The 25,834-nt window shown below is 36.8% G+C and overlaps 1 protein-coding gene across 1 annotated transcript in view; it reads left to right on the top strand.

The window, feature by feature from the left end:
- The window catches only part of ACSS3 (acyl-CoA synthetase short chain family member 3), a 173,259-nt gene that overhangs the window by 21,887 nt on the left and 125,538 nt on the right, over window positions 1-25,834 (top strand). The window contains exon 2 of the mRNA XM_081309979.1: window positions 3,191-3,335. Within this exon, the coding sequence (XP_081166105.1) occupies window positions 3,191-3,335 (145 nt within the window). The remainder of the gene's footprint in view (window positions 1-3,190; window positions 3,336-25,834) is intronic.

Genomic DNA, 25,834 nt, shown 5'->3' on the forward strand with positions numbered 1-25,834 from the left:
AATAGTCAAATCTTTGAGCCAAGAGACCCCTTGCAGTTGTCTGGGTGCAGTCATCCACAGGATGCCCATCTCTGAGTTGAGCCAGTCTGTGTCTGTGTACTCCTTAGTTGGAGCCACCTTGGCATCATGCCATTCTATCTCCTGCAGCATCTCTGCTCAATACTACTTGTAAGCTCTTCCCTGTGTTGATTTCCTTCCTACCCCAAAAGATATTCTTAATTTTATATTAAATTTATTTAAGGGTGATCTTCAAGAAGAAAATCTTAGGATATTAATAATTTTACCTGTAAGCTATCCAAAAGTTGTAAACAACTGAAAAGAAAAATGAAATTGCTCAAATACCGCCTATAGAAGTACTACTATATAATGTTTAAGGGCTTGGTTCTATGCCACCTGCCCTGAGCAAGTTACCGTCGTCAGTTTCCTTGTATGTAAAATGGGCTTAATAATAGTACCTACCTCATAAGGGAAGGCTTATTTTTTTGATACACATATAAGACTTGGCCTATAGTAGACATTCAATAAAAATGAAGGACTTCTGGTTTCAGGACAAGATGGAGAAAATATACTTCTTATTCATACTGCTAAATACTGTTAAAATCTAGGAAATTACATTTCAGTCACAGATAAGAAAACATTGAAATGAAGAAAAGGTTAACCTTCTAGGAATTTGGGGACAGGAAGAATGGCATGGCAATCAATTCTCTGGGTTTTCTTTTTTGTCTTATATATTCAAGACTGGTTGCTGGAGACACTGGCAACCTAAAAACACCAGTGGCTGCACACTAAAAAAGAAAAGAAAAGAAAAACAAACAAACAAACAAAATCTTCTCACTCTTGCAAGTGAACCAAGAAATGGTTTCTATTTTAGGTCAATGGTTATAGAATAATAGAAAATAGGAAGAGAAGGAGGCATGCAGTTGGGGTGGGCTGAGAGGTTAAACGTGGTGTGAAATGATTAGTCTTCAACAAGTTATTTTTTCCTTGTATAGATGTCCACTAGACTGCTGGCTATAAGGGTGTGGAGCTTGGAATGAGATCAGAGATGGAAGAAAAAATGGAAGTTGAAGTCAAGGAGGTGTAGTGATCACCCAGGGAGAGAAGGTAGCAAAAGCAAAGGGGACATATGGAATTGGCAAGATCACAGCCAATTAAAGATGAGGCCAAGGAAGAAGATTCCACAGGAGATATTTGAGAAAGAGCAAGCAAAGAAGTAGGTACATAAAGTAAATTATAGAGTCAATCTTCCATGAATCTTTGGATCAAAGGGAGTCCTGGTACCTGATTTTTTTAAATTTCATGAGCATAATTAAATATTGAGCAAAAAAATAGTGATAAAGAAGCCATAAATTAGAAAAAATAAAATAGAATAGTGATATCATTAAGAAGTCTACAGGCAACTTCTAAAGTACACAGGTCTGGGAGGAGGAAAGGCGGAGGACCCACAGAGAAAGAAGCAAAGGTGGATAGAAGAAAAAAGCGGGGGAGGAAGTGAGAGAAAAAAAGGAATTATCCAGCAAGCAAATAGTCTATTAATATGGAATATGAAATATTTTCTTTTTGGAAACTTGAACAAATAAATGAATAATTATTTTCATGGGAAATTCTGCAAAAATATCTTACCTTACTTCTCCTAGAGAATGTCAAGCAGATTTTACCTTTCTTTTTGATGTATTAGTTAATTTTGGCTACAATTATGTTGCTTAATGAGTAAGGATACCATTTCTGCAATTTGATTTTTATATATTTGCAGATTTGTTCTGAGGTCAGATGATCTAAGATGGGCATAGTTGGGAGCATTGCTCCATGACATATCTGGTTAGACTGAACACTGTTTCTTTTGGATTCTGTTCCCAACTGCAAATTTATATTCTGGTGCCATGCTGAGGAAGCATATCTTCCTGAGAAAGGTAGAGGTGCAGGAGAGCAGCAGCCCAATCATACAAATAATTTCCAAGCCTCTGTTGACTTTGTATGAGCTAAATGAAGTGCCTGGGCAAACCAAAATCAAGAGGTGTATTCTCCACTCACAGAGCAGGGAGCAAGGTGAAGATACAAAGTGTTTTTGGTGGAAGTAGAGTAAGGGGAATAAACAACATTTTTGAACAAATATTGAATCTATCACAATTGGAAATTATGTATTGTATTAATTGCATAGTGTGCTATGCTATAGTCATATTCGGTATTAGTGAATTGTACAGTCATATTCAGTATTATTGTTTGAGCTGATTAAATGGTTTCCCTCCTACTGTGTTCTGTATCTGTCTTTTTCCTTATACTGCCACTGTACTTATAGTTGCTTTTAATGTACCGCCTCGTTTCACACAGGTCCTTTGTGAAGCCTTGAAGGCAATTCTGAGCTTTTAATAGGACTTTTTTTCTTGCTTTTTATGTTCTCCTGTTACTTTACCTTGTTATAATATTTGGCAATCTTGCATATTTTTTTTTGAATCCCCTCTTTCTAAAAAAAAGGTGGCAGCTACAATACTTTTTTTTTAAATGAGCCATATTTTCTTAAAAAAAGCATGTCTGTTTAGCTATAAGATGTCTGTGTTTCAAAGGAAGGCTTTGATAAATTAAAGAAGAAATTAATTGCAAAAGATTTTGAAAATTATTTAACATTTTATGTGCATGTCCCATTCTTTATTTCAGTTATGAAGCATTTCAGACATGCAGAAAAGAGCTTTCCTATTTGATATGCAATTGATGTCTTCACATTAAATTAAAACAAAACATACACATAACCCTTTCAAAGAATTGGATTTGCCAGTAAGTTTATTTGCAGCAAGTACCAAAACTTCAGTCATACATCTACCATTTCTCTTTCCATAATCTCTAATGCTTCTGCATTGCACTTATATAGGATTCATTTCATCTATGTAAAATAGATTACTTTGGTATTCTGTACTCTTGTATCATCCTAAGCCATAAAATCCACAAAGATGTCAGTTTGAAGTGCGAAATATATTTTTCCCAGTGTACATCAAAATAAATACATATTTATTAAAATAAAAATGTGCACTCTGTGCCATCTTAAATATGTACTTTACAGCCATCATTACCTAGCATAGCATGCACTAGAAAACACAGTTTTACAGCCAGCTCTGCCAAACTAGAAATAGAGTAACCTAGTTAAGCAACAACATATTTTGGAAAGAATTTCTCACTTTTACTTCACAATTTTTTTCAGGTTTGTGGAAGGAATGCTTAACATTTGTTATAATGCCATTGATCGTCATATTGAAAACGGCAAAGGGGATAAGATTGCTATCATCTATGACAGTCCTGTTACAAATACTAAAGCAGCTATAACTTATAAAGAAGTCCTGGAGCAGGTAAAGTCATAAGCTTTCTCTTTATATTAGAAGTTCTATGCACATGTTCTCATTATGCAAACTCTAAAATATTTTACCATGTTTTCCTTTAGATGCACCTTGAAAATGAATGCAAGTGTGTGAACTCATTTGAACTGTTTTTTTAAAAAAAATATTTATTTTTTAATTGTAGTTGGACACAATACTTTTATTTCACTTATTTATTTTTATGTGGTGCTGTGGATTGAACCCAGGGTCTCACACATGGGAGGTGAGCACTCTGCTGCTGAGCTGCAATCCCAGCCCCTCATTTGAACTGTTTTTAACCCTTTAATTTATACTTCACAGCACTGGAAGATGTTTGTTTTACAGAGAGAGGTGAACTGATCTCGAGAATATGTCTAAGTCCGCTCCCAGCCCTTGTTCTTCACCTTAGTGCCATCGTCATGGTTGAAAGTGGCTACTCCTCATTCTTGCAGGATCCAAGAGGCTCTGCTCATTTTAGATTATCCCCTAAGTGATTCCAGAATTCTCTTCTGAAGAAACAATATATTTCTCTGTCTTGCTTAAAAGTCTTTTCCTTAAAATCAGTGTTATATAGAGAATAAAATCTAGGCTCCTGTGATGTACAAGATACTTTGGAATCTGATCACAGCATCCCTTCAAGTTTCATTTCCCAACATTCTTGGCATGAACACAACTCCTTTTACTCCTTCAGATACTTCTGGCCCTTTGTAGCACCTTGCATATGCTCATTATTTTGTTTTATTTGTTTTTTTTTTTTTAGTTTTTTCTCATCTATGTAGTTCTCAGATGGATCATGATGTTGACAGATGATTTATAAGATTTTTCCTCTTTTTAACATAAGAGAAGATTTTGAATTAGTTTTCAGACGTAATTATAAAAGTGGGTATTGTAGATGGTGGGAAAGTTATTCTAACTGTGGGGCATGGCATTTATTTGTATGTGATTTAAAGGGAGATAATGCTGTAGGGTAGGGTTTCTCCATCTTGACACTACTGACATTGTTGCAGGAGAAGAAATATCTCAACTAAGGACCAGCAGGATTCTTGGCATACATGACAGAAAAGAATTTAAGTTCATGCCATTCAGAGTCATAGACAGGTTTATTTAGAAAAGTAGCTACACATTCAAGGGAGAATGTTCAAAGGCATCAAAAGAGAGATGCTTTTGCTGCAAAACAATTAATATGCACTTGAGGGAGAATGCTGGCCATCTCCACAGGCTCAACAGCAACCCATTGGTGTGGAGTGTTAATATTTATAGAGGGTCCATGCTAGGAGGCAGGGTGGAGCTCCACAATTTGCCCCCATTTTTTTTTGCTTGTGCATTTTCCTTATTTTACAAGGGCATGGGTCAAGGGCATGTCTCTCAAGCTCAAAATTTATAACTGTGCTTTCTGCATCTCTGAGGCTTGTGGGCATTTCCTTTAAGATTCAGGATCTCTCTCTATTCTAAATTTCTATCTCAGTGTTTTGGACCAGAAATTCTTTTTGAAGAGAACTGTTATGGATATTTTAGGGTGATTAGCTGCATACTTATGCACTGGATGCTAGCAGCACCCACATCTCCCAGGTCATGAAGACTAAATATGTCTCCAAACATTGTCAATGTCCCCTGGGTGGTAAAATTGACATTGGTTATAAAGCAATGTCCCCTGGATGGTAAAATTGACGTTGGTTATAAAGCACCGGTGTGCAGAGTCTGCCATGCTGTCACTTGTCTGAAAAGAAGTATGGCAAGAAGGCTGTGTGTTGAGTTGGGTCTTTAGAGTTCTGGAGCCGTCCTTTTATTTTTTTCCAGAACATGCAATGACCTTGATCTCCTGGGGCTCGCTCTTGTCATAAAACTAAAGACTAAGAAAAGGGACACTGCAAAGCTCATCCAATATTCTTGGTTCTCTAAATCTAAAGACTTAACATCTTAACCATCTAGGTAGGGCTTCTCTCCAGTTCAAGGATTAGGAAGGGCTGACAACCTTGCAGAACTCAGCCAAAGATAACTTTCAAAAGAGCAGCCCTGTTAGAATGCTAGGGTTTGGAAGCATTTGCTTTTAAATGAAGGGCTCTTTAAGTTAGATTCTCTGCTTTTGTCTATTGAATCCTATTTAAGAGTTTCATTTGGTTTTTAGGTAGCTTCACCCATTCTCTCAGGCTCTCTGAAATTATATTATTTTGCATCAGCATGTTCCTGTTTATCTTTGCAAAAAAAAATTTTAAGAAAGGCAATTCAGACAAAATAATTACCTCCCCAATGCTTGAGTTGTTGTAAACAAGAGAGAAGAGTTAAATCAGTTTAGTCAGGCTGTGTATCAGACAAATTGCAACAATAGTTCTCAACTTTAGCTAATTCAGACATCAAAAGAACTCATGAAAAGGGAAGAGTGAAGTACTAGTCTCAGAAAAATGGTGTACTCTAGGGGAGAAGGAGCAAAAGTGAAGCATTAAGGAAAATCCACTGATTGTCCATTACCTTGACTTGTTGCCTTGAGTCAATCCTTCTAGAGTGAAAGACAAAGCAGGAGCATCTAGTTGGACAAACTTATGTCACATGTCTAGAGTACCAGGTCTTGGGGAGGAAAGAGTTTATTGTCTTTTGATTTCATTATGGGAATTGGAACTCTGTCTCCTTCTAGGACTCAAGGTAAATTCCAGTTTAATAAGAATGAAGTTCAAATGCTAAGCAGCCCAAGACAAAGACAAAACAAAACTGCTCTATCTCATTTGGTATATTTATTGGTCTGTAAGAGGGAATTGCATATTTGTGGAATGCAGTATGCAGAAACAGAGCTCACAGTGGGCTGTAAGGTGCACCATTATCAAATGTGTTTGTTATTCATGTGAGGCTGAGTTTTAATATAAGAGATAATAGAAATTTCAGGAAAACATATTATACTTTGTTTTATTTTAGCTGTGCATTTTATGCTTTTAGAAGAGGTTTACAGTATCTATGATTAAAAACTTGTTTCTATGGTTTGGGCATATTGCCGCAGTCTCATTTTATGAATATGTAAGCCCAAGACACTTTTAAATTTTAATTGGAATACAGATTTGGAAGTTTGTTTACATATTATAAAATATTATCTATATCAACATCTTGAATTTGATACATACCCAAACATCAGAGTCCAAGAAAAAGCTTTAGAGAAACCTAAGATGAGAAGAATTATTGCCAGTCTCATTTTTTTGGTGCTTCCTCTTTAAATTCATTTATTACATAAGTGTATATGATAATTACACACAGATGTTTTGCTTAGAAGCTTTTTTGCTAACTCATCTTACTTTCAAATATTGAGTCTAGACTCTTAGACTCTTGACGTTTGTACTAGTTCACTGGTTTCAGTTTAGCCTGACATCAAAGTACTTAAAAGGACTGTTTCTCTCACCGGCTGACAGCCTCTGACTCTTCAGGCTTTTCTTCTCCAAAGTACTAAAGGAAGAACTGTTAGGAAGGAGAGAGAGCCTTGTGCGCTACTTTGATTACCTGCTCCCCCGTTCCCTGTGGCTTTTATTTCATCAAGCAGGGAAGGCCGAGAAAGAAAGATTTAATAGGTAATGCCACTGAGAACAAACAAAAAGAACTGCCTCTGTACATCACTTATTTAATCTCCCCTGTTTCATTTCTCCTGGGAGTTTCTGGCTAGGTAAAACTTGATTAAGTTAGTTAGCATTTTTTTTTTTTTAAATTAGTGAAACAACAAATTGTAGGCTAAGTTGCCTTAGTGATGTGGACAATCTGAAAAATTTCCAGAATGATTCAGAAGCAGAGCTTTTGAGAAACTGTGATCTTTTTTGTCAATCTGAATATTTTAAACAACCTTTCACCAAGGCTTTTGTATAGGGGGATTTTGACCCCCATTTTAAGACCCATCTTTCATTCAACAAATTTTTTTTTTCATATGCCAAACCCTATGAAGAGCAAAGGAAGCCATTTCTTACTGGCAAGGGGCTAAGAAAGCATATGTACATAGATCATTTCAATGTAAAACAAGTTATATGACAGAACTGAGTGCTACATTCTGTGCAAACACAATGGGAAAGCAGCTGACTTACATTCCTTTATATCGAAATACTTGTGATAACTTACAAAGAGAAAAGGTGTATTTTGGGTCATAATTTTGGAAAGTCTGGGCCAAGATCAGGTGGACCTATTATTGCTCTGGGCCTATGATAGGTACATTGGATGGCAATGGCAGGGAGTGTGTGATGGAGCAAACTCTTCACCTCATGCCTAGGAAGCAGAAGAGAAAGAGGGAGGGGCAAAGGTCATACAGTCCCCTCAAGGGCATGCATCCCATGACATAAGGGCCTCCCATTAGGACTTACCTCCAAACAATTCCACCACCTCCCAATAGCATCACTTTGGGGATGAAGCCCTAAACACATAGACCTTTGAGGGACACTTAGCAAACTAACTTTATCATCACCAGCCCTTCCAGGGGAAATAGGACCTAGGAAGGCTTCTTGGAAGAGATGATACCTAAAATCAATCCAATTCCCTTTGCTTTGTTTTTACTTCTCCCTCCAGATCTCTTGTAGGTCATATTACCTGAATGTCATTTTCTGAGTGAGATCCTCCTTGACCATATTAACTATATATATTCTCATCTACAGCAATTGTACCTCCCTATTTTGCTTTCCTTTTAAATTTAGTATTTATTACTTGATATAATTCTTTACGTTGCATGTACCTTTATGGCTTTATTGTTGCTTCCTCTTCCACTATTGTCAGTTCTATGAGGGCAGAGATTTTTGTTTTGTCTGCAGAAGTGACTGACACATAGTAAATATTTATTGAATGATGAATGAATCAATGAAATAGCACTTGAAGTTTCTAAGTGACAAGTTTCTTTTATTGCAAGAAGTTCTTATCTTTAAATTATATCAGCAATAGAACTTGATCATCCTTGTAAATAAATTGTAACTTTTATCTGTGAAAATCTTTAAGTTATTTACATTCAATTTGGTGGTTCACGATGAGAATTTCCTCTTTTAATATCTCACATGTAAGTGTCAAAAGATCTGCATTCCCAAAGACAGGAATATATTTAATGTGTCTCTCTCTAACTCTTTTCAAATTATTTTGTTATCATATTAAATCACAGTGAAATAAAATGGATTTGTGTGTTTGTGTGTATTATAAATCATAAGTCATTTTTAGATATCCCTACATTGAATATTTTCTAAATCACTAATTGAACTTACCTCTGTATGTAAAGTTTACTATTTTTTATATTCCAACATTTATGAATTTTTATATTTAGTTGCAAAATAAGAAAGTTACATCCAAAGAGCATTTGAGAAATTTTCAGGAATGTATGTACATGAAGAAAATTGATAAAACTCAATCTATACTAAATTTCCTGATTTAATTAAAACTGGAAGTACCTATTATTTCTATTAAAGGTAATTATTGAAGTATAATTATGTTAGTGGTTGTAATTATGAAGGTTTAATAATTGAGAGAAGAAAATTACTCTGAAATCATGGGCTATGGTTCATGAAAAGTCCACTTTGAACCTGAAATCAAGGGCCACGGTTCATGAAAAGTTCACTTCGAACCCCTGCTCTTTGGACACTTGTTTCAAAGCATGAATTCCATTTTCTCAGAAATGTTGCAGTAAATATTATTTAATTTCCTCTGTCACTAATGGTAGTGTCTCTTTAAAATTTTTTTTTAGTTATTCATGGACACAATATCTTTATTTTTGTCTATTTATTTTTATGTGGTGCTGAGGATTGAACCCAGTGCCTCATATGTGTGAGGCAAGCGATCTGCCACTGAGCCCCAGCCCCAACCCATGGAAGTGTTTCTTTAAGCAAAAACTACAACACAAAAAGCAGAGCATACAGAAATTCAGCTGTCAGTGGTTGGCTGATTGAGAAAGAAAGAGCTGTGCAGATGATTGGTTTTCTTCTCTTAAATTTTCTTCAATAAACTATTTAAATTATAGTCAACTCCTCTAAAAATGTGTATATCTGTAAGGGAAATTATTCTTTCTATGCTTGGTAAGTTGACCAGTGATTCTACTATGAAATAGACGTTATAGTAGTTGTGCATTTTTATCTGTAAGATGCAATTTTCAAACTTTTTCATTGGTACTCGGGAGTGAACCCAGGGGCACTTCACCACTGAGCCACATCCCTGCCTTTGTTATTTTATATTTTTATTTTGAGAAAGGGTCTCAGTAGGTTGTTTAGGGCCTTGCTAAGTTGCTGAGGCTGGCTTTGAACTTGTGATCCTCCTGTCTCAGCCTCTTGAGACACTGGGATTTTTGAACTTTTATTTAAATATAGTATACAGTCACATAACCACACAGAACATAAGTATAGGTTTTGTTTGATTTTCACAAATAGTCCATTTTCCTCATCATAGAATATTCCCAAGCCCCCAAAGCCCTTATAATCCTCCTTTAGTCATTTTTCTCTCAGTCCCCCACATGATTGTGATCTAGCTATCTAAACAACTTTGATGAGTTATACCTGCTTTTGAACTTTATATAAATTGAATACCAGTACAACATGTTCTTATGTAACTGGCTTCTTTTGCCCAACTTTCTGTTTGTGCAATTCATTTATTTCCTTCCAAGAGGTTGTAGTTTGGTCATTGGGGTAGTATCTAGTTTGTGGTTATTACAAATAATGCTTCTATGAATATGTTTGTGCAGAGTTAGGTAATGTATATGCATTTGTGTTGGGGATGGATCTATAGATGAAATGACTGGTTCGTAGGGTATAAATGTGTTGGGCTTGATTAGATAGTGCCAAATAATTTTCCAGAGTGTACTAAAAATTTACAGTTCTACCTGCAGTGTATGAGAATACCAGTTGCCAGCACTTGGTATTGACAGTATAAAGTCTGTTTAATTTTGGCCCTTCTGGCAAATGTGTGGTGATATTGTGTGTGGTTTTAATTTGCTTTTCCCTAATAACTGAAGAAGAGTAGCTCCTTATCCTGTGCATTTTGGCCATTCATCTGTCTTCTTTTCTGAAGTGCCTATTCCTATCTTTGGTTCATTTGTTTTTGTATCAGACTGTTCCAGGCCATGTGTTCAAGTTTTGGAGAGAAAGTTTTGCACAACTAAAGAGAAGACTTTGGGCTGGGGATATAGCTCAGTTGGTAGAGTGCTTATCTTGCATGACAAGGCCCTGGGTTCAATCCCCAGCAGCAGCACACACACAAAAAAATCTTTAAAGAGAAGACTTTGTGAATATTTTTAATCCTAAATAAAAAATGATTTAGATCTTTTAGTGTAAGGGTGGTGTTTAAATTATCTTAAAAATCTAATGTTGAGAAAATATTGTCCTCTGTTTAAAAATACTGATAAAGTCTACATTTTAGTATTCTCTTGCCACTCTTTAAAAGCAAGTTGGGAAGTGATTTCTCTCTAATAGAACATATTGAAACAGGAAGCAAAAGCCTCACAATTTAAGACTGTACAAGACTGAGAAATATGGTGTTATGTTAGTGCTTTCATTAATATTAAGAGGCTCTACTTAAATTGACTTGGAGCCATGTGGTCCAACCAAATTTTCCACAAACCCTTTCATTTTTGTAAGCTATTCTGTATATTGCACGGTTATATAATGTATTTTAGCAGAAACACTTACATTTACTTTTAAAGAATTTAGAATCTCCTAAATTCTGAAGTCAATTTGTATCAATATTCTAACTGAAACTTTCTTTTGAACAACCTTCCAACTTAGTAAAATTTAAGTTTGATTCTCAGAGAATAAGATATAAGGAAAACCACTCCTAGATCAATTTCATAATAGATAATATAGGAAAAAATTAATTAAATGAGAAAACAATGATTTTGCATTTTTATTCTTCCCTTTTCCGTATTTCAGACGGTTTATTCCAAGTTAAAATATTGTAAGGATTATTTTTACTTCAATCCAAAATAGTAACCATAGCACCAATTCCCTTGAATTGTCTCAGCCAGATTTGAAAAGACTATATTATCCATGAGGCCAAGATGATTATTTGAAGTACAAACCCACTTTCTCTTCACATGAAGCCAGCAGCTATTTCAACACACTTTAAAGTCCAGAGCATTTCATTTAAACCTTTTCCCAAGCTCCAGGTTCATTTCTTCTTTCACTGTACTTATTGGTGTACTTATGTGATCTCCTGACAAGAAAAAGAGTCTCCTCTAGGTAGGGGAAATGTTTTATTCATCTTTTTAACTTATAGAGTAGCTAATACAGGCCTCTTAGAGAGCAGGATTGTCTTATGCATGGAGTGAGTCCACACACAGAACATTCAATAACATTTTTAAGAAAGTAATGAAAGATCTGATCTTTGATGAAGAGACATAATTTCTAAAAATATCACTTGTCCTCCTCACATTTTTAATTTTTCTTTTTTATATTAGGAAGGTTTGTTTTCTAATAGGGTGACAATTATCCTTGGTGCAATTCCTGACCCCAGAGATCTGTATCCCACCTCATTTAAAGCTTTTCTTATAAAATATATCTTACTTTGCCATCTTGAGAACCTGGAAATCTGGACCATGTTTTTTATTCTTACATTTGCTTAATGAATTTATTTTTATCACTTATTGATAGGCATTACTAGATGATTTGTCTTTAGTAGGGCTCCACTCTGACCTTTTAGAAAGTTAAGAAACTCAGTGGAGCATCTAATTTGAATTTATGTTCTTGGACTGGAATGATGTCGTTAAATTTATTTATCAAAATATATTTGTAAGGCACTTTATCTATATTTGATACCTCTGGGGACACTACGAGTTCCAGCTGTGAATGATACATACACTTTGTACACAAGAAAATTGCATTCTAGATGGGGAGATATAGTGGGAATAAAAAGATAATACAATACAATTTAGTGTAACAGTAAATAAAAAACTAGAGAGGTACCTGGGCTGAGGTCTTAGGTTTTTCAGGAAAAGCTACTTGTTACTGAACATATGAAATTTGAGCTGAGTCACAAATAAAGAGTGGGATGGACTCATGTGAATGTCTGAGTGACAAGTGTGACACACAGAGGCTGTGAAGCAAGAATAGACCTAGAACCTTGGGAGAGCCAGGAGGCCCATGATGGGAGGAGAGTGGGAGAAGGTGTGTGTGGGGGGGAGGTGCTGAGTCAGACTGTGGAGATTCCTGCAGGCCAGGGTCAGGACCCGGTTGTGTTCCAAGTCTAACAGGAGAATTCCATATTGTTAAAAGAATCACTTCAGCTCCTCTGCATCCAGAAAGGTTGCAAGCAATGAGATGATAAGTGGTCCAGAAGAGACATGAATAGGCACCACTTAGCTATGTCTCCTTATAACAACAGCCTTTTCTTTGCATATGTGAAATGAAGGCATAAGCACAGAGATAGACTCAGCATAGGATTTAGGAAGCTATTCCACATATCTTTTCTTGGATCTATGGCTATACCTACTAGATTTAAAAAAAAAAAATCTGATTCAGTATATTACATTATCAGCTATCTGTAAATGTCCTGCTTCTTCTCATCTTTGGAGGGTTGTTTGTCTGCTTTTCAGTACTCCAAGGACCTTACATGTAAATAATTACAACCTATAGTTAATTAATAATGAGTCCAGGGAAACAAATAAGAGCTGACAATGAAGTACAAGAGGTGTCATGTTAAAAGGTAAAGAAAGAACACTTTGTTCCGTGAGATATTCTTCTGACATATGTTGAATGCCTATTGTGTAACATTTATTGTATTAGGCAAGGAGGTCATAAAGATGAGTAAGATATGGAACCTGCATTTAAGGATCTCATCGTTTTCCTCGTGAGAAAAACACAAAAAGCAATGTGACAATGTAACAATACAACTTGTGCATTGGTAGCATAGAGAAGGAATCAACCTGGACCAGCAGTTTTGAGAAAGAGCTGGTGGAATTGATGCATGAGCTGGATCATGCAAGGAAGACAGAAATAGATGGCACATACATAGGTGGCTCTTCCTAGGCCTGCAGGGAATATTTCTAAGAGCTGGATTTGACGTAATTAATAATGAAGGCATATACCCTGAAGACAAAATTGAGTGCCTTTGCTGGACTTGTCTCTGGGCTTTTCAGTGAATTAGGAAAGGGGAAAAATGGATTGTCAGAAAGTCCAGAAGGGAGACAAACAGTTGTTAACATTTAGATGCAGCAGAATATAAAAAGAAAACAGGGAAGTGAGGAGAGTTGGTAACAATTATTCTTTTACCTGTTGGTTGGCACTTGCACCTGTGTACAATCAGCAACGCTAGTACAGCTGAAATGTCAACAACTTTCAGTTTCTGACCTTTAACTAACAAAGGTCATTTTAAATTATAAAATCCTTTGACCTGGCATAACTTTTATAACAAGTGGAGGATAAAGCTGATTAACATAAATTGAAGAACTTTGAGTGGCTAAAGGAATGCAAATGAAAATAGGAGGACAGAATCTTGTTTTGATCATATGAAACAAAATATTGTCATATATGTCATTTTGTATTAGATTAAAATGTGTAGCTATGGAAAATGATGCTCTTAATTTTAATTCATTTGGCAGTTTTATGGTTCTAGTTAAGTACAATAAATTTGAATAAATCAATGGAAGCTTGTATTCAATAGAATTATTGTCAAGATTAGAGATCTGGGGGAAATTGATTGTTTATTTTCTCATACTATACTTGATTTAAAAACATTTCTTTTCCATTACAAAGCTGAATAATGTTAACTATATCATATATGGTTTTATGGGAAATTTGATACATTTATGAATATTATGATAAATTCTTGGCGTGTGTGATGATCTATGTTAGCTCTGTTTCTTTGTTGCTCATGTATGCATAATTTTTGTGAATTTTCTTCCTTTAAATGTGTACAGTTTCTTTGGTTGAAAGATGTAAATGTTATTGGAACAGACCCAACTGTTGCAATGATCTCATGTCCTTGTATCATTTCTGGGGTGTTTTGCAAGTTCTCTATGAGTCCTTCACATATATTGATTGACTTTCAGAATGTATTGACCAATGAAACCGTAAAGGTTAACAGGAACATAGCCCAGTGCTGAGAAATGCTGTGTGTGTCCCTACAATGGTTGTCATAATTTATGTACTATCTATATAAGTGCCAAGGGTGTTTAATTAGAGCTCTAGTTAAATAATCAGTGTAGAATTCACCTAAAGGATGCATGGTTCCTGTTGACATCTTTCACATCTTTTAATTTTTCCTTTCTTTAAAAGAAAAAGGAAATCTGGAAGATTACTTTACCAGTAATTTCCCCTCAAATTTGTGCAACATAAAAAATTTGTGGGACTTTATAAAAAATAATTCTTGTATACTTTTGGTATTTACTTAAATTATTGTTATTTTAATGAACAATTAAACCTATACCTTCATATCTTTTCTTTGCACTACCATACATGTATAAAGCCAGATCTGATTTATAAATAGGAGAAAAACAAACTTACAAAACAAGCCAATTGAGGATACTAATTTGATATAGTGAATGTGCTGTTTTGCTTGAACTGAATGACTGATTACAATGTGCATATAGTGCTGTAGCCCTGGAATTCGAGTTTGGTGACATGGTCCCCAGGATGCCTCAGTTCTAATATAACAGATTGGTAATTGAACTTCCATAGAGCCTCTGATTATTCAGTGTACTGTGATGTCATCTTCCCTTTACTTAATATGCATGAGATTATAGAAACAAACACAAATTATCATAGTGAATTTGCATTGGAGTCTAGATAATCCAAAGTAATGCTATATTAATTTTTCAAATTGTCATCAAAATGAAAATGCAAAGTTTAAGAATTTTCATAGAGAACTCCCAGGCTCTGAAAACATCTCTACAGACCCAGTTTGAGAAACACTACATTAAATAACTTATTAGATTGAGAGAAAAGGGATCAGTCTTTAATTAACAGCATGAATTAGTGTTACTTTTTAATATTCTCCATTAGCCATTCAATGCAGTGTATATAGCAGCTACACAGTGATTGTTTTAAAATAATAACTCTGTTACACATTTTGAGTGCTTACAGTAAAAACAAACAGGTGGGGTAGTTATTAAATCACAGTCTTTCTGTTCATCAAAGGAATATAATAGCTTTGTCTAGACGACTTACACAAATTTCTGTTTAGTTGCATATACTCTTTATTAATAGACTATAGTAGATTCTGTATTTTTTAAAAATAAATTTGGAGAGTTTGCATATTGGTCACATTTTACTACATGTTTCAGAATACTTATATAAAGGCAAATGAATGCATAATTGTGGAAAGTGACAATTATGAGTGTGAGTGAGACAGACTTGACTGTAATCCATATCTACGGTTTTTTCTCTCCCTTCTTTTATAATTGCAGGTTAATCCTTTTTTGTACTGTGAAGCCATTCCTACACATTTTGTTAGGACTTTGGTTAGCCCCTTACATACCCATGTTATTGCCAGTTCTGCCTCTTAAAAACGTGCCTGTTACACAGGAAGATGGCTGTAGATAAATGTACCATACTGTACATTTTAAAAAGCCAGAAGAAAGGGTTTTAGATGTTGTCACCATAAAGAAATGATAAACGTTTGAGGAGATAGACATGTTTATCCTGACTTTAAACATTACACGGTACTTATATGGATAGAAACATTACACGGTACCTCATAAATATGTACAATTTTTATGTACTGGTTATAATTAATTTAAATTAAAACAAGAAAAAAGCATGCCTGAATCTTTCTACCATTAATTTCTTATCTATTTCCCTTCATTGGTTAACTTTGAAATAATTGCCTATATAAGCCTTCTCCTACTTTCTTGTCACTTCTCCAAAACCTAAAATATGCTAATTCCTCTGAAACTGCTTTAACTAAGGTAATTAATATGATCTTATTAATCATTCCAGTAGACATTCAATATTTTACTTCTTTATCAGGCCTAACATTCTTGAAAATCGACCATCTTCACCCACTCCTGCTATTCCGCCTGCTTTCTTTTTTTCTTGACCTTGCTGGCCATTTCGTCCATCCTCCTTCTTAAGTGCGGTTTTCTGTGCCCATTTCCTCACTGCCTGCTCCTTCTAGGCCCTGTTCTCTTTGCACTTTGCTCATCCTCCCCTGGGCCATTGTATCTGCTCCATGCCCACATGTGATGGGTGGTTACTCCTGATGACAGCACTGCCTATTCCCACTCTTTATCACCAGCCCACATTCTTCTGAGGGTATTCAGAACTTGGATAGGACTTATGAGTCCATGTCTACCCTTGGTTGTCCCTCTACCACTCAGATTTAGACATGTCCAATCTCGCTTTCCCTCCTGGGTTTTCTAGTACTGTGAATTGTATCATTCTCTTTCTTTTTTCTTTAAAGAGAGAGAGAGAGATAGAGAGACAGAGAGAATTTTTTTTAATATTTATTTTTTAGTTATTGGCGGACACAACATCTTTGTTTGTATATGGTGCTGAGGATCCAACCTGGGCTGCACGCATGCCAGGCGAGCGTGCTACCGCTTGAGCCGCATCCCCAGCCCCAATTGTATCATTTTCTAACCAGTTGCCAAAACCAAACCTAGTCCCACTCTTAAACTTTCCTTTCTCCTACTTTCCATATCCATCCATCATCATTTACCATCCTTGCCACACTGAATATTTCTCAAATCAGTTAATGTATTTTTATTTACATTGTTATAGCCCTAAATCATGTAACAATTATTACATTTTAGAAATATGGAAAGCTCCTATTTTTAAGGAGGACTTAGAATTTTTCAATTATTTCCTATTTTCTGTGGATTGAATATACTTTGTGTCCTATAAAGGTCCATGTATTAAAGAATTGATCCCCAGCGTGACACTGTTTTGGACATTTAGGAGGTAAGGCCAAGTGGGAGATTCTTTGGTCATTGGGGGTATGCCCTTGAAAAAAAATTGTGGGACCCTGTGTCTCCCTCTCATTATGCTTTTTGGTTGGTGATACAAGTGATTTCCCCCCAGTATGCTCCCACCCTGATGCCATCTTGTCTAGAGGTCCAAAGCCCAGGAGCTGCCTCAGGAGCTGCCTGATACCGAACAGGAACAACCAGAACCTAAAGGCAAAATAGACCTTTTCTCTTTAATTGCCTTTGGTATTTTGTTGTACTAACATGAAGCTGACTAATGCAACATTGTTCTCAGGAAGAGTTTAAACTCAATAGATTTTAACAAGTCTCTGTATGGATATCTGATATTGATTCTGATTCTGATGTTTAAGCCCATCTTACATCCCTCTTCATGCTGAATTTTGGTCGTATCTATTCTGAACTGTCTTTAGTTGTCAGTCAAATGGCACCTGCCATAAGGATTAGGGCATTTGGCAGAAATTATCAAGTAAGTGAAAGCAAGAGGAAGTCATAATTACCCAATTATTAATACCTGGTGTGGACAGATGTTAAAATGGTAAAAAAAGGAGGCAACAGTTTAAGTATTCTTTGTCTATATGCTTTTATTTTATTACATGCAGAGTAGTCATGGTGTGTGTTAATGATAGCAGTCAATTTTAGTTTCTATTCTTTAGACCTTGGACTTTTCCTTGATGTAGGATTATTTTCCCTGTCAACAATGGTCTATTATATATGCAAGCACTGTTTTAATATATACAAGGTGTTCTTTTTAAGGTTTAAGAAATTTTGTTGTTATACTTGTAAATTTCAACATATGCATATTAAGGAAATGAAAGCACATTTTAATTAATTTTCTGTGAAATACAGTCTGAAAGTCACATTGGTTTCGAAAACACAAAGATTATTGAAATTGCAATTATTTCAAGCTTGAACTAAATGAATTAAATAATTCTCCATTTCACTTTGGTTGTAAACACATAGTCTGAAAATGACCATATATTGATTGAAACCACATGTGAAGAAATGGAAATGAGAAAAACAATTGTTTTAAGTAGTAGTATTTAGCCTGTCATTAGGAGAAAATTATTTGACAAGAAGAAACATGCAAGTAAATGCTTTCTAGACTACTCTCAGATAATTGTTTTAAATATAGGATAATATTTTATAATTTTCTTCCAAAATTTAATGAATGCCATTTTAAAATATAATAGTTATATTGTTCTCTGTTTTAGATGTGTAATATATTTTACTTTTGAACATAAATGGTATGGTTTTATCTTTTGAGCAAAGATTTTTCTTCTTTTAATAACATGACCGATTCTTTCCTTCTATTAGGTGGCCTATTTCACAATTAAATTGACTTAGTACTTTAGAATATTATGTTTATATAAATGTTATTTCAATCTTGGGTCTAATAAATTGCCAGTGTCATTAAAAAAATTACATTCCTGGAAGCTTCTTATCTTGTATGAAAATATTCACCGGCCTGAAAGATTTTCTCTCAAAAAAGATAGTTTTAATATAATTTCTGAGCAGGTTTTAGAAAAGTTGATTCTTCTCACAGATATTTACCTGGATGCATAGTTGGCACATGACCTAAACCTATGGGATTGTTTTGATGATTTTTTGGAGGGTGCAAGTAAAGCTAAAAAAGTGTGTGTGTGTGTGTGTGTGTGTGTGTGTGTGTGTGTGTATGTGGTGTTTTCTAAATTAGTTATATTTTTTGTTATTGATTAGATAAGGGCTTCCAATGTATTATTTTTGAGAATATGCCTTCCCTTTCATATAATTTAATTTGACATTGTCCTATGGTTGCTCATGATTGCTGATGTTTTTTAAAATTTGGATACTCTTTCTTTTTTCTATAAGCATGATTTTGTTTAGATGGGCACACTTGGCTATTTGTGAAGCATGTGTAAATTTATCCTATAGAACATCACCTTTAGTCAAGTTTAACTAATTACATTTGTGCCATAGGTTTTTGGTTATGAAATCATAATAATGTGCAGACTTCTTTTAAATAAAATCTTCCAGAATTCATTCATATACTTTTTATTAAATTCCTTTATTATCTAAGCCATTATATTTACTTTATAATTCTCAAATTTAAAGGTTTTACTTGTATCTAATGAAATATGTATAAGCCATATATATATATATATATATATATAATTTTTATGTTATATGTTTCTATGGCTCCATTTCTTATTTTATCATTATAATTTATTTATATAATTCCCTCCACCCACGACTCCAAATTTCTTTGGTTTAAAGACCAACCACAGGGCTGGGGTTTTGTCTCAGTGGCAAAATGTTTGCCTAGCATGTGTGAGGCACTGGATTCAAGGCTCAGCACCACATAAAAAATAAAAATAGATCTTGGACAGCGGAAGTAAACACCGCCACTCGCCGACAGATTGCAACAACAAACAGGTGTGTGTCACCCAGCTCAGCCCCCATACATAGGGGGATTTCGCTTAAAATCTCTCCTAGACTTTCAGGGGGAGGGACTATCAGAGTGAGCCTGCATAAAGACTAAAGGAGAGCTAGAGGCACCTGACCCTCAACCCGCCCCCCTCCCATCAGCGGCCAAAACAAAACCTGTCTAGCCAGCGCTGGGGAGGGGCAAGCAGAAAAAATCAAAACCATAGAGTGCTGGGGATCCCAAAAGCCAACGGTGTGACCCCGGAGATCCAGGCTGTCTGATTCGCGCGGCCTGCCCCGAGGCTACAGAAGGCGTGGTGCCCCAGAGAAGGGGTTAAATAGTCAGCAGGGAATTAAGTGGCTGCGACACGGTGGTATCCCACCAGCTAAACCCAAGCCCGCACTGACCCCCGGGCTGAGTTCGGGATTGTTGACGGGGACGGAAGCGGTACAGCCCCACCCCCCACAAGGGACACTCCACTAACGTAACCAGCGGCCACCATCTTGGACAGCGGAAGTAAACACCGCCACTCGCCGACAGATTGCAACAACAAACAGGTGTGTGTCACCCAGCTCAGCCCCCATACATAGGGGGATTTCGCTTAAAATCTCTCCTAGACTTTCAGGGGGAGGGACTATCAGAGTGAGCCTGCATAAAGACTAAAGGAGAGCTAGAGGCACCTGACCCTCAACCCGCCCCCCTCCCATCAGCGGCCAAAACAAAACCTGTCTAGCCAGCGCTGGGGAGGGGCAAGCAGAAAAAATCAAAACCATAGAGTGCTGGGGATCCCAAAAGCCAACGGTGTGACCCCGGAGATCCAGGCTGTCTGATTCGCGCGGCCTGCCCCGAGGCTACAGAAGGCGTGGCGCCCCAGAGAAGGGGTTAAATAGTCAGCAGGGAATTAAGTGGCTGCGACACGGTGGTATCCCACCAGCTAAACCCAAGCCCGCACTGACCCCCGGGCTGAGTTCGGGATTGTTGGCGGGGACGGAAGCGGTACAGCCCCACCCCCCACAAGGGACACTCCACTAACGTAACCAGCGGCCACCATCTTGGACAGCGGAAGTAAACACCGCCACTCGCCGACAGATTGCAACAACAAACAGGTGTGTGTCACCCAGCTCAGCCCCCATACATAGGGGGATTTCGCTTAAAATCTCTCCTAGACTTTCAGGGGGAGGGACTATCAGAGTGAGCCTGCATAAAGACTAAAGGAGAGCTAGAGGCACCTGACCCTCAACCCCCCCCCTCCCATCAGCGGCCAAAACAAAACCTGTCTAGCCAGCGCTGGGGAGGGGCAAGCAGAAAAAATCAAAACCATAGAGTGCTGGGGATCCCAAAAGCCAACGGTGTGACCCCGGAGATCCAGGCTGTCTGATTCGCGCGGCCTGCCCCGAGGCTACAGAAGGCGTGGCGCCCCAGAGAAGGGGTTAACGAGTCAGCAGGGAATTAAGTGGCTGCGACACGGTGGTATCCCACCAGCTAAGCCCAAGCCCGCACTGACCACCGGGCTGAGTTCGGGATTGTTGGCGGGGACGGAAGCGGTACAGCCCCACCCCCCACAAGGGACACTCCACTAAGGTAACCAGCGGCCACCATCTTGGACAGCTGAAGTATCCACCGCCACTGTCCGACAGATTGCAACAACAAAACAGGCACAGAGTACAGTTTGAACTGCCGAGAATCATCACTGAGGGGAAATCTGGTCTAGCAGGAGAAACCAAGGCTAGCAGGAGAAACCAGGAGCCTAGAGGCAAGGCCCTCGCGACTGGGCAGCTGTAAACTGCAGGCCCACCGGCGACAGTTCACCCACTGCCCGCGTAACTTGGCGGTAGGAGAACGCCCTCCCGTTGGTGACGGATCACCTGCCCGCGGCCTGTGATACTGGGCGGCTGGAGTCTACCCGCCTGCCACGACCGGGAGCTGAAACCACACAGAGACAGTCCAGTCACACCCCCCCATTAGGGCACCCCAGCAAGGAGACTGGGGCCCGTCATAGCAGAGTAGTGTCGTCACTGGAGCTCGAACGTCGGAATTCCTTCCCAGCGGAATCCACGTTAGCAGTCATACTTCAACAACACAAAGGAGAGACATCAGAGTAATACAGAAACAAAACAAATCTATAGAGGAGAGCAGAAACACGACAATCAAAAAGAGCTGGAAAGTAACGTGGACAACATGAGAAAACAAGGGAAAAAAGGATTACAAACAATGCAAGACTACTCAATTCTACAGGAGGACATAGAAACTTCAGAAACAGGTATAGGGAAAGAACTCAAGGCATACCTAACTCGAATGGAAAGGAATATTAGAGAAGACATGAGACAGCAAGTCCAAGAAATAAAAATATATTTTGAAAATGAATTAAACAAACAAATTCAAATGGCAAAGAACGAGCTCTACCAGGAGATAGAGATATTAAAAAAAAATCAAACAATAATCCTAGAATTCCAGGAAACTATAAACCAAATTAAAAACTCAAACGAGAATATTACAAATAGACTTGATCAAGTAGAAGTCAGAACATCAGATAATGAAGACAAAGTTTATCAACTTGAAAAGAATATAGTCAACACAGAAAAGATGCTTAATTCCCACGAGCAATCTATTCAAGAGATATGGGATGTCATAAAAAAACCAAATCTGAGAGTCATAGGGATAGAAGAAGGCACAGAGATTCAAACCAAAGGAATGGACAGCATATTAAATGAAATAATTCTAGAAAACTTCCCAGAGATGAAAGATGGAATGGATTGCCAAATCCTGGAAGCCTACAGGACCCCAAACATTCAAAACCATAATAGACCAACCCCAAGACATATAATTATGAAGATAGCCAACGTACAGAACAAGGAGAGAATATTAAAAGCTACGAGAGAAAAGAGGCAGATTACTTTCAGGGGTAAACCAATTAGGTTAACGACAGATTTCTCATCACAAACTTTGAAAGCGAGAAGATCCTGGAATAACGTATTTCAAACGCTGAAAAATAATGGATTCCAACCAAGAATACTATATCCAGCAAAATTGAGCTTCAAATTTGACAATGAAATTAAAATCTTTCACGATAAACAAAAGCTAAAAGAATTTGCAGCAAGAAAACCAGCTCTGCAAAGCATTTTGAACAAAACACTACAAGAAGAGGATGTGAAAAATAGTGCCCAAAACTAACAGCAGGAAGTATCTCAGTAAAGGGGGAGGAAAATAACCAAAAAGCAAAACTAACCAAACTAAAATAAATAAATAAAGAAGCATGACTGGAAATACAAATCATATCTCAATTGTAACCTTAAATGTTAATGGCCTAAACTCACCAATCAAGAGACATAGGCTAGTAAACTGGATCAAAAAAACAAATCCAACAATATGCTGCCTTCAAGAGACTCATATGATAGGAAAAGACATACACAGGCTGAAGGTAAAAGGTTGGGAAAAATCATACCACTCACATGGCCCTCGGAAGCAAGCAGGAGTGGCCATACTCATATCGAATAAAATCAACTTCAAACCTAAGTTAATCAAGAAGGACAAAAAAGGTCACTATATACTGTTAAAAGGAACCATCCACCAACAAGACATAACAATCATCAATTTGTATGCACCCAACAATGGAGCTGCAACGTTCATAAAACAAACTCTCCTCAAGTTCAAGAGTCAAATAGACCACAACACAATAATTATGGGTGACTTCAACACACCGCTCTCGCCATTAGACAGATCCTCTAGACAAAAACTGAATAAAGAAACTATAAAACTCAACAGCACAATCAATAATCTAGACTTAACCGACATATATAGAATATATCAACCATCATCAAGTGGATACACGTTCTTCTCAGCAGCACATGGATCCTACTCAAAGATAGACCATATATTATGCCATAAGACAACTCTTAGTAAATATAAAGGCGTGGAGATAATACCATGCACCATATCTGACCATAATGGAATGAAATTGGAAATCAATGATAAGAGAAGGAAGGAAAAATCCTACATCACATGGAAAATGAACAATATGTTATTGAATGATCAATGGGTTATAGAAGACATAAAGGAGGAGATGAAAAAATTCTTAGAGTCAAATGATAACACAGACACAACATACCGGAATTTATGGGACACAATGAAAGCAGTTTTAAGAGGGAAATTCATTTCTTGGAGTTCTTACCTCAAAAAAAGAAAAAACCAACAAATAAATGAACTCACACAACACCTCAAAAATCTAGAAAAGGAAGAGCAAAACAACAGCAAATGTAGTAGAAGACAAGAAATAATTAAAATTAGAGCAGAAATCAATGAAATTGAAACAAAAGAAACCATTGAAAAAATAGATAAAACTAAAAGTTGGTTCTTTGAAAAAATAAATAAGATAGACAAGCCCTTAGCCACGCTAACGAAAAGAAGAAGAGAGAGAACTCAAATTACTAACATACGGGATGAAAAAGGCAATATCACAACAGACACTACAGAAATACAGAAGATAATTAGAAAGTATTTTGAAACCCTATATTCTAATAAAATAGAAGATAACGAAGATATCGATAAATTTCTTAAGGCATATGAATTGCCCAGATTGAGACAGGAAGACACACACAATTTAAACAGACCAATAACAAAAGAAGAAATAGAAGAAGCCATCAAAAGACTACCAACTAAGAAAAGCCCTGGACCAGATGGGTATACAGCGGAGTTCTACAAAACCTTCAAAGAAGAATTAATACCAATACTTTTCAAGCTATTTCAAGAAATAGAAAAAGAAGGAGCTCTTCCAAATTCATTCTATGAGGCCAACATCACTTTGATCCCAAAACCAGACAAAGATACTTCAAAGAAAGAAAACTACAGACCAATATCTCTAATGAACTTGGATGCAAAAATTCTCAATAAAATTCTGGCGAATCGAATACAAAAACATATCAGAAAACTTGTGCACCATGATCAAGTAGGATTCATTCCTGGGATGCAAGGATGGTTCAATATACGGAAATCAATAAATGCTATCCACCACATCAATAGACTTAAAGACAAGAACCACATGATCATCTCGATGGATGCAGAAAAAGCATTTGACAAAGTACAGCATCCCTTTATGTTCAAAACACTAGAAAAACTAGGGATAACAGGAACTTACCTCAACATTGTAAAAGCTATCTATGCTAAGCCTCAGGCTAGCATCATTCTGAATGGAGAAAAATTGAAGGCATTCCCTCTAAAATCTGGAACAAGACAGGGATGCCCTCTATCACCACTTCTATTCAATTTAGTTCTCGAAGTACTAGCCAGAGCAATTAGACAGACAAAAGAAATTAAAGGCATAAAAATAGGAAAAGAAGAAATTAAACTATCGCTATTTGCGGATGACATGATAATATACTTAACAGACCCAAAAGAGTCTACAAAGAAGCTGCTAGAGTTAATAAATGAATTCAGCAAAGTGGCAGGTTATAAAATCAACACGCATAAATCAAAGGCATTCCTATATATCAGCAACAAAACTTCTGAAATGGAAATAAGGAAAACCACTCCATTCACAATATCCTCAAAGAAAATAAGATACTTGGGTATCAACCTAACAAAAGAGGTGAAAGATTTATACAATGAAAACTACAGAACCCTAAAGAGAGAGATAGAAGAAGATCTCAGAAGATGGAAAAATGTACCCTGTTCATGGATAGGCAGAACTAACATCATCAAAATGGCGATATTACCCAAAGTTCTCTATAGGTTTAATGCGATGCCAATCAAAATACCAACGGCATTTCTTGTAGAAATAGACAAAGCAATCATGAAATTCATATGGAAAAACAAAAGACCCAGAATAGCAAAAGCAATTCTAAGCAGGAAGTGTGAATCTGGAGGTATAGCGATACCAGAGGTCAAACTGTACTACAAAGCAATAGTAACAAAAACAGCATGGTACTGGTACCAAAACAGGCGGGTGGACCAATGGTACAGAATAGAAGACACAGAGACTAATCCACAAAGTTACAACTATCTTATATTTGATAAAGGGGCTAAAAGCATGCAATGGAGGAAGGATAGCATCTTCAACAAATGGTGCTGGGAAAATTGGAAATCCATATGCAACAAAATGAAATTGAATCCCTTTCTCTCGCCATCCACAAAAATTAACTCAAAATGGATCAGGGAGCTAGATATCAAATCAGAGACACTGCGTCTGATAGAAGAAAAAGTTGGCTACGATCTACAAATTGTGGGGTCGGGCTCCAAATTCCTTAATAGGACACCCAT

Source organism: Spermophilus citellus, assembly GCF_964194105.1.
Source record: "Spermophilus citellus genome assembly, chromosome: 10".
Taxonomy (NCBI): Eukaryota; Metazoa; Chordata; class Mammalia; order Rodentia; family Sciuridae; genus Spermophilus; species Spermophilus citellus.